The 12,788-nt window shown below is 36.1% G+C and overlaps 1 protein-coding gene across 1 annotated transcript; it reads right to left on the reverse strand.

The window, feature by feature from the left end:
- Positions 1–5,017: 5,017 nt before the first annotated feature.
- LOC110883018 (wiskott-Aldrich syndrome protein family member 1-like) lies at positions 5,018–6,055 on the reverse strand. Its single transcript, XM_022130884.1, has one exon. The coding sequence runs from the start codon at positions 6,053–6,055 to the stop codon at positions 5,018–5,020; it is 1,038 nt and encodes a 345-aa protein (XP_021986576.1).
- Positions 6,056–12,788: the final 6,733 nt, after the last annotated feature.

A 12,788-nucleotide genomic window follows, 5' to 3' on the forward strand; every position in this document is an offset into this window, starting at 1 on the left:
CATCGATCCTCGGTAATGGATACTGATTCTTAATCGTGACTTTGTTCAATTCGCGGTAGTCAATGCACATACGCATTGATCCGTCCTTCTTTTTGACGAACAATATCGGTGCTCCCCATGGCGATGAGCTTGGCTGTATGAATCCTTTCTCCAACAATTCGTCTAACTGTTTCTTCAGTTCCTGCATTTCAGCGGGTGCCAAACGGTAAGGTGCTTTGGCAATCGGTGCTGTCCCTAGTAGCAGATGGATTCTGAATTCAACTTCCCTATCTGGCGGCAATCCTGGCAATTCCTCTGGAAAGACATCTGAAAACTGGGATACTACTGGAATGTCTTTTAATTCTTTTCCTTTAGTGTTAGTGATTATAGAAATCAAATACACTATAGATCCTTTTCTTATATAACTTGCAGTTTTCATCACAGAGATGAATTTAGTGGATCTAGATGGCTTATCTCCTTTAATTGTGATCTTTTCACCCCTTGGTGATTTTACTTTAATTGACTTTTGATCACATAAAATACTGGCTTTATTGGCTATTAACCAATTCATTCCTAACACGACATCAAATCCTACCAGATTCATTGGGTAAAGGTTTGCAATAAACTTTTGATTAAAAATTTCTATTCTTGCTCCCTGCAAGATTTTAGAAATCCTAACGGTTTCTCCATTTACTGTCTTTACTAGACATTCTTGTGGTAGTTTGGTTAATGATTGATTTAGAAATTTGCAAAACGAAGTATTGATAAAACTTTGGTTTGCACCAGAGTCAAATAATACTTTAGCAAAAATATCATTAACTAAAAACGTACCGGCTATTACGTCCGGAATCATCTTGGCTTCATCTGCAGTCAGAACAAATGCTCTAGCATTTTTAGTAGTCTTGTTGTTCATGGCTGGAGCTAGTTTCGGGCAGTTTGGTCTGATATGTCCTCTTTCTTCACAATTGTAGCATATATTATTGTTAGGTTTCTTCCGGCAGTCTTCTTCCTTGTGTCCAGATATTTTGCAAAAATTGCAATATATAGAGCATTTTCCAGAATGCTTTCTTTTGCAATACTTGCAGTAGGGTGTAGAGGTAGAACCTACATTTTTCCCACGGTTGGAATTCCCAGAACAGAATTCTTGAGTAAGCCTTTGAGCTAGGTTCTTCCTTTGATCCTCTTCCCATGTACGTACTAACTCATCTGTAAAGGTGTTTGCTAGTTCTACAGCTTCTTCTATGGTTTGGGGTCTAGCTGCCTTGACTACATGTCTAATCTCTCCAATTAATCCCCAGATGTAACGGGAGATTAATATTGGTTCAGGTGATGCAAGGGTTGGTACTATTCTAGCATATTCAAAGAATGTAGTAGTATAAGCCTTACTATCTACCCCGGTCATTCTAAGGTTCAGAAACTTATTAGCTATCTGTTCCTTTTCATTGGGAGGGCAGAACTTTCTTTTTACCATATTTTTAAATTCTTCCCATTCCGTATTGTAAACCTTGTCACTTCCTCTTGACTGGAGGATAGTGTTCCACCATTCTAGGGCTGAATTCTTAAATAGATTAGAAGCAAACATTATCTTATCTTCTTCAGCACACTTGCTTATTTTTAGAACAGGCTCAGTTTTCTCTATCCAGCGTAGAGCTGCAATGGGTCCTTCATTGCCTGAGAATTCTATTGGTTTACAATACCAAAATTCTTTGTAAGAACAACCATATGGCATGATTCTTCTTCTTTTAGGAACGGGCACCTGAAGTACGGGTCCATTGTTCACGCTGTGTTCCGGTTCAGTTGGTCGCTTACTACTATGCTTGTTTTTTTTTTCAGCTTCCTTAACAGTTTGGAGAATAAATGGCATTGCATCTATTATTCCATGTGCCACTATGTGTTGGATGGCACTGTTGTCCACTTGGTTTCCATTATTATTGTTGTTTGGATTCTCATTATTCAGATTATCGTTATCATTTTGCTTTTCCTGATTCACTTCGTTATCCATCTGAATTCTAAACATTTACCACATTTTAATATCACAAAATAATATTTAATATAGCCAATCACATGACACGCATTTTGGTCAAAAGCGTCGAGCATTGCGACTTTTACTCTATTCATATACTATGCGTCTATTACACACTAGTACTGAAATAAAAATTACAATACTAACTGAAATTTAAAGTTACATTACTAGTAGTAAGCATCCATAGTTTTAACTTAACATGCTTGTATGTAGGGTTTATTATATTTCCTTCCTCTACTAGGTTGTTATTTAATGGGCGAAGTTCCTGATTTGGCAGTTCAACTATTTAATATAAGTTAGCATCTACTGCTGTAGTGGCTAACATATAGAGATTTTCCCATTGATTATCTAATTTATCTTCCCATTGTGAGTTATTGTCTATTTCCTGAGTTTCTGCATTGATTTCCTTATTGATTTTTATTTTCTTTGGTTGTGACCAATTCTTTATTTTCTCTTGACTTTTTCTAATAATCCAACTCCTTTTCTTAAAGGTAAATGGTTTCTCAGACTGTGCTTTACAAATAAATATTCCTTCCTCAGTATCTACTGAGTATCCTGGGGGATTTGGTTGAAATGAGTTTCCCTTATCTTTTGGTGAACTATCTAATCGACGGTATATGTCCGAAATCCTTTGCTTACCCATACTGTAGACAAACAAATAGTCACATAACAGATGACAAGAAAACACGGTTATGCATGTATTCCCGTTATTTATTTCCTAACACTTTGAATTTCGGTGTCAGCAGAACACTTCTGTGGCTGAATCAGTGGCTTAGCTCTGATACCACCTTCTGTCACAGCCCCCGATCCCTGATTCCCGGGACCGGGCGGCCGCGAGCCAGTTTCGGTGGTATCTTTTATTTTAATTCATTTTGGCAGCGGAAATTACATCAGGACCGTAGTTAGGAAATATGTTATCAGAGTAAACCACCACATTTTATAACATTAAACACATGGGTAAAACCCAAGTTTTCTGTACATACTTCTTCATAGGGATACACCCTATTTTATTTAATAAAAACATCTATTTTATTTAGGTAACTTTTATAGCCACTTTTTCCAAGCCTTCAGTGCTCTCCAGCTGGCTTCTATTTGGCTTTTACATTTTGTTACCTGAAACGCGTTTTAAAAACATTTGTCAGTGGGAAATACTGGTGAGTGAATCCCAATTTAATCAAAACAAGAGTTTTATCATTTTACAGTACTGAGAGCGATTACAATGTTTATATCTACACAATTACCCATTCAGTACTTGCCACTCGACGGATCTGTGGCTATGGTCATATCACACATTGGCTAACTCGTTGTCCAATTGTGAAGGTTATCAAGTAATGTATACAACACCCCATAATACCGGCAGTAATTGAAGAATTACAAAGACTCAATCACTGCTAAATTGCATTGTAAAATAGTTAAGGTTTTGTAAACACAGTTTGTAAAAAGGAGATTACTCACATTGCTGTCTTAGGATTATCAGTTAGGATTTCCTGGGAATAATCTATAAATTACACAAATGCACGCGTGTTAGTATAATAACCCATTTTAACATTAGTAATACCCTCCCCGAGACGGCATTCCAACGACTACGTCGGGCAGAACCACGACAGCCGTTACGGAACCCTAGATCAATCGGGCAGAGTATCTAATACGTCTCCAGGGGTTATAATACTTACAACGGAGCAGAACCTCACTATTTAGGGGGATATTAGACTCGGGTATAATGCCTACTTTTCAGAAATTAGAGATTGAGAAAAGAAAATGAACGAAACAGACTGAAGGCCCGAGCTCCCATTATATAGGAGCTGATTCTGACTCTTACGCGGCCCGCATAAGATATAGACAGGGCCTACGCGGCCCGCGTTGACTCCAGTCAACTGCGTAGCTTAGCTGGGTCATCAACTAGCTTGTCAGGGTGTTGGGCCACGTGGCGGCCCAGGGCCGTGCCAGATTTTGGGACCCTCGCGGCCCGCGTTAGCTTAATGGGGAACTCACGCGGCCCGCTTAAGCTTAAAACTCAACGAAATCAGGTCTAAACCTTAATACCGCCCGCGTAAGGTTGAGGTGGGTTCTACGCGGCCCGCCTCAACTTAAATAAACTTGTTTTTAATTTATTTTTAATGCTATATTGTATTTCGGGCTCAGTTTTCACATACGGGGTGTATTTAAAGACATATAGTGATATTTTAAAATATACTAAGGTGTCAGAAAAATTATGAGGGTGTCGGTTTTATTGAGGATTGTTACAAGTTCTGCCTCTGTTGTGGGCAACTGATTATTCCTTCGAGGAGCCATTTTCTATAAGGAAGATTGTATAGGTCAGGTCTTATTTACATAATAAGTAGTACATGTATATAATAGTGTTTGTCATAACAAGTAAGCAGGTAATCATCACAACCATAATCATAAACAAGTAAATTAACAACGTATTTAATGAGAACATGACGATTGAGCTTTCATTAATCATTGACCACAAATGTTGTTACATGTTTTACAAAAATATCGTATCAAAAGGGAACACAGGGTCAGAGTACCCTTGTCCAAAATGTCTACCAAACTACCAAAAGTCATACAGTCAAAAGGTGGTCTCGAAAAGGCTTCACTAGCAAGGCAACCTACATAAAAACCAAAAACCGGCTATGCTGATGGTGGTGGAGAAGGAGGTGGAGGAACAAAAAGCAAGCTGCGCACATGCGCAAGCTCATCCTCAAGCTGATAAACATGACGCAACAGATAACTGATCTGTTGCTCAACGGTAAGAAATCGAGTATCAAACTTGGGAAATGGGGTAAGCGGTGCAGGGGGATGCGAAAACAGGGACGGTGATGAACGCGGGGGAGCAAAAGCAGGCTGACACAGACATGGCAAAGGACGCGGTGTCATCTTAAGCTCCAAAATCCTACGACTCATGATCTCATACTGAAGCTGAAGTGATAAGAGTAGCTCATCCCGTGTATAACCAGTAAAGTGCGAGAGATGGTAGGGATCAGAAATCGGCATGGTGTAAGGTGGGAACCATCAGAATGGCTCATCAAGTGGTGAAGAAGTAAAACGAGCAGAAGATGCAGACTGAGGTATGTGTGGGAAAGCTGCTGAAACATGAGGGTCATGACTAGGCTGCTGGCCAGAAGTGCCCTCCCCTGGACGGGGTGCAGGTATGTCCTGCAAGAAAACAATAGGGAGATCAACACAGTGAACATCAGACTCCACTGGGTGAAAAGGAACAACATCAGCAGGTGCGGGTGCAAGTGGAGGAGTGACTGGCTCAATAACAGGAGGGTCAGCGGGTGCAGGAACTGGATCAGGTATGAGAGGTGCAATGTCAGGTAAGCCAAATGGAATAAGGTCAAGATCAGGCAAAGGCTCAGGAGCAGGTATCAGCTCAGGATCAGCAGGTGCATCAACAGGCTGATCAGCAGGGACAAAAACGGGCTCAAGTCCAGGCTCAAAGTCATGTGGAGGGGATGGTGCAGCTGACATGGTCGTATCATCATCAGAATCAGTGGCATAACGTCGCAATCCAACTGCCTGTAAGGCGGAAGATGGCACAGACTCAAAGGAATCTGGGACAGAGTGTAAACTAGAGTTAGAAGAAATCTCAATAACGGGGATCCCAAGAAGTGGAATAGTAACAACGTCCTCATCGAGCTCTCCATCGCCATGAGCGTCATCGGGAGGACCATCAACAAACAGACCAAAATCATTGTCAAAAAGATCATCAAAAGGCCAATCCTCCGGTGGGATGACCATGAGAGGAACGGGAGCGAGGATCGGTGCCACGACATGCTCACCGTCGGGGTCACCGATGATAAGATGATCGTGAACTGGATTGGGAATAACAAAAGGATCCTCGTCTGGGATACCATTAGCAAGCGGTAAGTCATCTCCAAAATCGGGCAGTGCAAATGGCTGGAAATCGTCGTCGTCATCGGACATCATCTTCGAGTCACTCTCTGTATCGAAAGTAAAGATCTCTGGCTCGGGGATGATCTCATCGTCAGAAACAATAGCCATAGGGTCATCAGTATCGGACAATCCACTCTCGGATGATGACATAGTGTCTGTAACAAAACAATCACAACATATGCAACATATATTAACCACTACATTTAACATGTAACTAAAGGCAATGCATCATGAAATCACTTAACCTCACAATCCTTTCTATCCTTCCTAGTCTCCCAGACTAGACCACCTTGTCTCCCAGACTAAACCACAAATGCAACCTTACTATCGTGTTTCGTGTCTGTTTGTAAAATGTTTGTTTCCATGGATCTGGGCGTTTCATGTATGCAATGAAAACATGTTGTAAAAATATTTTCGTGAGAGCCCTAATAATTGTAGTCTAGACTCGAGAAGGAACCCTAGTTCGCTACAATCGAAGCTCTGATACCAAACTGTCACACCCTGACTTTTGCGGAAGCGTGATTATGTGTGACTTGCTTAATATCATTGCATTCAATCATAACAACAACTATATGATAAAACCATAGATGGTCATCCATTAAATAAGTTTAAAAACATCACAAACATCATTGTTTGAAACATAGACTTCAAATTCAAATTTTACAAACTGTACGAATTGTTTAGAGTTCCATAAGGACTCATCAAAAGACTCTAAATATAACCAGGCTTTGGAAGATGTGTCTCGTCCAGGATAAGACACACTAACCAAACCCCAAGACAACGGATGACATCCTTTATTCTTAATGCAACTTGAAACATCCAAACGCCTGCCAGATCCACTTAAAATTCCCTGAAATACATGTAGTTTGAAAACATCAGCAAAAGTTGAGCTAGTTCATGTGTTCATTTGTGTGTATGAATGAAACCTTGTAAACATTGTATGTATGTATGTTTTGTAAATCCCGGTATGAAAGCAAAACAAGGAAACTGATTAATTAATGGTTTGCAAGGCCATTAACATGCGTGCAACGGCGTAGGAAGGCTCAAACCTAGCAGATTTTGTACCGGGCCTCCGGCTGTAAGACATAGTCACCTCATGGGCCAATCCCTGGTCCACATGGGTGTGGGCTCGCTACACCCAAACAGATCTATCACTCATGCCCCTCGGTATTAACACGAGGATTAATGGTCTTAGGAGTGCGCCTACCCATTCACATGATCTACTATGCAATCCTTAGCTAAACATACCAACTGTAATTGTTTGTAAACGTTTTGTAACATGTACTTCACCCCCGAAGTTATAAAACTGAAAACAGTTAAAAGAAAAGGGGGACATGAACTCACAGTCTTGCGTCTTCATAAACATCGTAACTCAAGGCTTCACCTGGCGTATACGACTACCTACAATGTACTAATGTCTATTAGACGAGCAGGTCGTGCCTTGACTTAGTATTAATTAGTGTCTTTATTATTATTCCAAGTTATATAATTATTTGTTAAAATATTAAGTATTTTAACTTTAATTATATTTATTAAATTTTGGAATAATAATATATTTTGACTTGATACTCTTCAAGTATTTATACATGTATTTCCTTCCCAAGGATGGGTGTATTCGTATTCTTGTATTTGTATATTTTTGCCATGTATTGGGGTCGTATTCTGGTGTGTATTTATACGTATGAGAATACGCATTTTTATTGTATTCATTAAGTATTCTTATAATCAATTTCGTATTAACTTTTCCGGAATATTATCTTTAATAAAAGTTTACCAATATATATTTCCAAAATATATATTTTAAGAAATATTATTTATAATTTTCCTTTGGCAAAAATATTTGTATTTTCATACAAGTTCCAAAAATAATATATTTTCAAGTCTAACTTAGAAAATATATATAAACTTATTTTTCTCCAAAAAATGATATATTTCATATTTATTTGAGAAAATATATCTTTAACCCCAAAAATATCGTGTTTCATGTTTGTTGAGAAAATATATATTTCTTCAAAAATAATATATTTTTCTCTTGTCGAAAATATGATATATTCTTGTAGTAATGTAAAATTCATATTTTTATTCACTTGGTGTCCAAAATATTATTTATCAAAAATATGCTTGTGAATAAATTTTCCGGAATATTTTGTGTATAACTTGTGTATTCATATTCTTGGAATTTTGGTAATATTTTGGATCGTAATTTTTGGTATTTTAGTGAGTTATATTATTTCAAGTCCTAAAATAATATAACTAATACACATATTATACAAATAATCACACACATGGTGACTTCTAAATATATATTTTCCTAAATACATATTTAGTCACTTTTATTTATGAAAACCAACCTCCAATATTTATATTTTTGTAACAAAAATTATGGCAAAATTTATGTGAAAAATTCATGGTTTAAGATACACTTGTAAATATTTGTTTGGAAATATTTTTCTAAGTGTTTAATTTTTAGAAAATTTTTGCTATAGTTTCCCCTAAAAATGGAGGTTTCCATACCTTGAAGGTATATCATTTTCTTTTGTAAAATCACCACAATCAATTCACAATTAACAACAAACAATCTTTACTTACCAATTTTGCCAAAAACAAGCATAATTTACTACTTCATGAATCTTGAAAATTTGTAAAAATTTGTAGTAACTTACTAGTGTTCTTAGTAAGCCTTGTTACCCTTTAAAGTGTGGTTATTTATTTACAAATCACATTCTTGAAGAATTTAGACTTTCACAACTTGTAAAATGATTTTTCTAAAAATCAATCTTTTGAATTTTTCTTGTTAACAACATATTTCTACACTTGATTTAACACTAAAACATGGTTGGTTTCTTTAAAAATCATAGTTATGTAAATCTTGTAATTTAAACTTGGTTTCTTGAGAAAACTATCTTTAAAATCATCCATGTTCAAGACTAATAACATGTATTCATCTTTATTTTACACAAAATCATCTTTGTTTTCAAGTTCATGTTCACTTAATAGGATGATTATCTTGATTATACACAAGATCATCCTCTCACTTGCTAGATCATGTGTTTAATCACAATCTAGCAAGTCTCATATGATGTTCAACATCATAAACATGTATGAACAACAATCATCAATCATAACAACACATATTCATCAAGATTTCTTATGTATTCAAGTTTATGTTCAAGTTTCTTTCTTGTGATTCTTAGTGTTCTTCAAGATTATCATTATGTAACACCTTTTAACCACTAATATAAGATGTAAAATAGCAAGATCAAGGTTCTTACCACTAGCTCAAGGGTAGGGATGATCAAGTGAAGATAAGAGATGGATAAAAGCAAATGAAAGAGGTCCTTCAACTTCTACAAGTCCCTAGCTCCTTTGTGCACCTTCTAACACCCTTGTAAGTGTGTGGATTGAATGGAAATGAGGTGATGATGATGGTAGGGTGGTAGTGGTTCTCGGCTGAGACCAAGAAGGAGAAGAAGAGAAAGATGAAGCTGTGTTGTGATGAATGAGAATGGTAGGTTATGATCTTGTGGACCTCCTTATAAACTTCTAACACTTAGAGATCCAATGGTTAATGTGTTTGTAAAGTGCCAACATAATCCATTAGTTTAATCAATAAAATCAAGGAGTGGGGGCCACTCCATAACCGTATGGTGGGGGGTGGTGTTTAGTTGGCATGCAATGGTAAGTTAGGGAAACTTGTTAGATTTCAAGTGTATGTTTAGGTGTTTTAGTTAATATGATGTTATATAGTGTGTTTGGATGTTCGGGGACCATAACTAGCTTGGAAATGTTAAAACAGTGCTTCTATTGAAAATTTGGTGTTTCGGGTAGTGTCCGGTTGGTTACCGGTTCGTTAAGGTGCTAAACTATGCAGTTTAGTGTGCTTTATGTTACCTTTTGTGACACTTTTGATTCCCGACACTTAGGAAAGCATTCAGGACCATTTAACCATATTTCTGCATAATATTAGTGTGTTTAAATGCTGATTATTGCTGAATTTTGCTGAATTAAGCACTTTAGGTGAGTTTTAGGCACTTTCCGGCACTTAAACTATCACTAGAAAAACAGTTTTATGATCCTTACTTTCCTACACACTATACTAGTGTAATACTTGGTTTCCAGCTCATTCTGTGTCTCAACACATTGTCTGTCTATGTACTGAACTCCATCAACATTTTCCTGATTTATCTGATAACTGTGCTAACTGTGTTTCCTGCATCATTTAAGTCAATAAAGTTCCCATGCAATAATGATGTGACATTAAGCAATATGTGATGCACATGTATGTATATGGCAATAATCAGAAAGCAATTAATTGTAATTCAGCACAGTCATTAAGCACTAATCATGGTTTAATAGTTGTACGAATACCTGGAATTTTGACAGTTATCACAATGAGAGCTTAGTAGCTCAAAGGAGACTTCAAAGGTTGTCTAATCTACCTCAGTGCTTTTGTTTCTATGGGTGACGAATAGATAGAATACTAAGAGCAACCATTAATATAGATAAATTGTTAAAATATGTGATACTTTGTTTTTGTAATTATTATTTAACTTAAATATTTTGAAACAAGAGACAATTGATTCAGATTCGATTCATAATTCGTCATCGAATCTGTTAGGTCTGGTCATGTCAAAAATACAAGATTGGTGTGTGGTGAGGTGCGATTTCAATTCTAGCTTTTTGGCTTCTTCTATTACAGGTATTAAGCTTATTCAGTTTTCTACTTTATTAATTACAGATTGTTAATAAAGATGTTACTCATTTGTAATTTAGAGGTTAATAACAGTATAGAGATTTGGACACAAAAGACCTCAGCTTGCTTTTGTGAGTATATTTATAGTAATTTCATTAAACTCTTATTGTTTTGAAGTAACAATCATATCCATTGGATTTGGATTTATTTTAGTTCAAATGTTTATTAATTAATTAATTATTTGTTCAGTTATGTAGGTTTTTGCAGATCTATTGGTTGATCCATAACAAGTATTAATGGTCTCTATTGTTGAGAGCAATTCGCTATGAAATTCAGGTAAGTTTGCTTTTCAGGGTTCAGGTTGCTTTATGGGCTACGATAACAATAGTAACACTGATTAGAAAGTTTTGAAGGCATGGAAATGAAAATATTTAGAATAAATAAAAGAAACTGAACATGAAATTACGTGTAAAACAATAGTAATGTAGTTCAGGTTAATCTTGCATTCGCGTATATGAAGCTCGTAGGGCGGTCCTCTCTTAAATCCTTAATCCTAATTATATAGTTGAAAACTTGAAATCCCTTCATCTTGTGTAGGTTTACTCACATAGAAATGGCCCGCTAGGTATTCGATGAAATGTTTATTGAGTTTTGTTGCTCTTTGACTTCTGCAAACATGTTCCATCAAATGCCTATTGACTTTTAGTTTTTATTTTGAGTTTTGCATAAGCCCTTGACCTATTTGGTTATTATTATTTTTTTTTTGGCTAGAATTCAACTTTCAGAAGTAAACTAGCATATTTTAACATAATTGCCTTCCCACGTATGCTGATTTTGTCTGACTAGATGATGTTATTGTTTGACCAGATGCAAACACAAATGATCATTTTGATGGCCATATACAATTTATGTTCGTCACTTTGAGCCTTTTGTAACAAAACTTTCGTGTTGTATTGGTAGTTTACATGTTAAGATAATGCACAAATTGGGTGTGGAAGCTATGGGAGTTGGTGCTTTAAAATTTACAAGACACCATTGAATGCAGCAGAGAAACCTGCATTTTGATTCATTATACACAGTGAGGTATATATACATTTCCACTTACGCTCAAATAACACAAAGATTATTTGCTAAAATAAAGAGGACATGCTTTTTTTACATTAACATTTAAGTGTTAAAGGAGCAAAATGTTTGGTTAGCTGTGAAATTTGGATATCTTTGTAGGCAAGGAGTCTTGAAGTAGAGTTGGATGATCAAATGCATATGTATGGTAATCTAGCATCTACAAAAGTTGATGATGGTAATGATACTAATATTGGATTCACAAAATAGAACATCTGCTTAAATAGTTACACGTGCAGCGATTAAAGCTCTTGATTTTAAGTGGATTAATTAGATTGCTGGAGTGGTGGTTTCGTTTGAACCCAAGCCGATTCCAGTCACTTTTGTTTTAATTTTTTGAGGTGTTTAAAAACAGTTAAGTGTTTTATATTTTTTATTGATTTAATGCAATGTTTATTTTAAGGTAATATAGAAGTTGAATATGCAAGGTGCTTAAAAACACCCCTCTGTGTTAGTGTGTCGTGTAACGGGTCAAAACAAACAAGTTTTTTTTCTTAAATCTGGATAAAAACATTCTGGGTCGGGCCAGATTTGAAAACGAGCTGCCAGCTCTCCAACATTCAACTAGGTATATGCTTTCATTTAACTGATTATGATACATTATATTTATGAGGTATTCACTTCTTTGGTAGTTGTTATACATCTCGTAATTTTTTGTTTGGTTCTCATAGTCGTGTTTTATATTTTGTTTATTTAGATCAGTTAAGTTTAAAATTTATGAAACAATCCTGAAACTTGAATGTTTTTTAGTTAGAAACAGTTTGAGTAATCTTAGTAAAATATTATAACTTATAGGGGCGGAACCAGTGTTGTTAACTTTTCCGACGGGTGATTGAGGTGTACATTGAATATTTGAATGTGGCAGGTCACAACGTGTATCTGATGTGCTTTCAAAAGGTGCTCAGTAGGCGCTTATTTTTTTCCTGCAAACTGTAGATAAAACATTTTATTAAATTGAATATTTTTTAACATTACTTTCAACAAAGTCGATTCACAAAGCAATTTGACATGCATTATTGTACATTATTCATATACAATATGATAGTATTTGCCTATCATGTTTCTTTG

The sequence above is a fragment of the Helianthus annuus genome, chromosome 4 (genome assembly GCF_002127325.2).
Source record: "Helianthus annuus cultivar XRQ/B chromosome 4, HanXRQr2.0-SUNRISE, whole genome shotgun sequence".
NCBI lineage: Eukaryota > Viridiplantae > Streptophyta > Magnoliopsida > Asterales > Asteraceae > Helianthus > Helianthus annuus.

Excerpts from the sequence above, each read along its gene's own strand:
- LOC110883018 (XM_022130884.1), bottom strand. The coding sequence starts at position 6,055 with ATGTCATCATCCGAGAGTGGATTGTCCGATACTGATGACCCTATGGCT.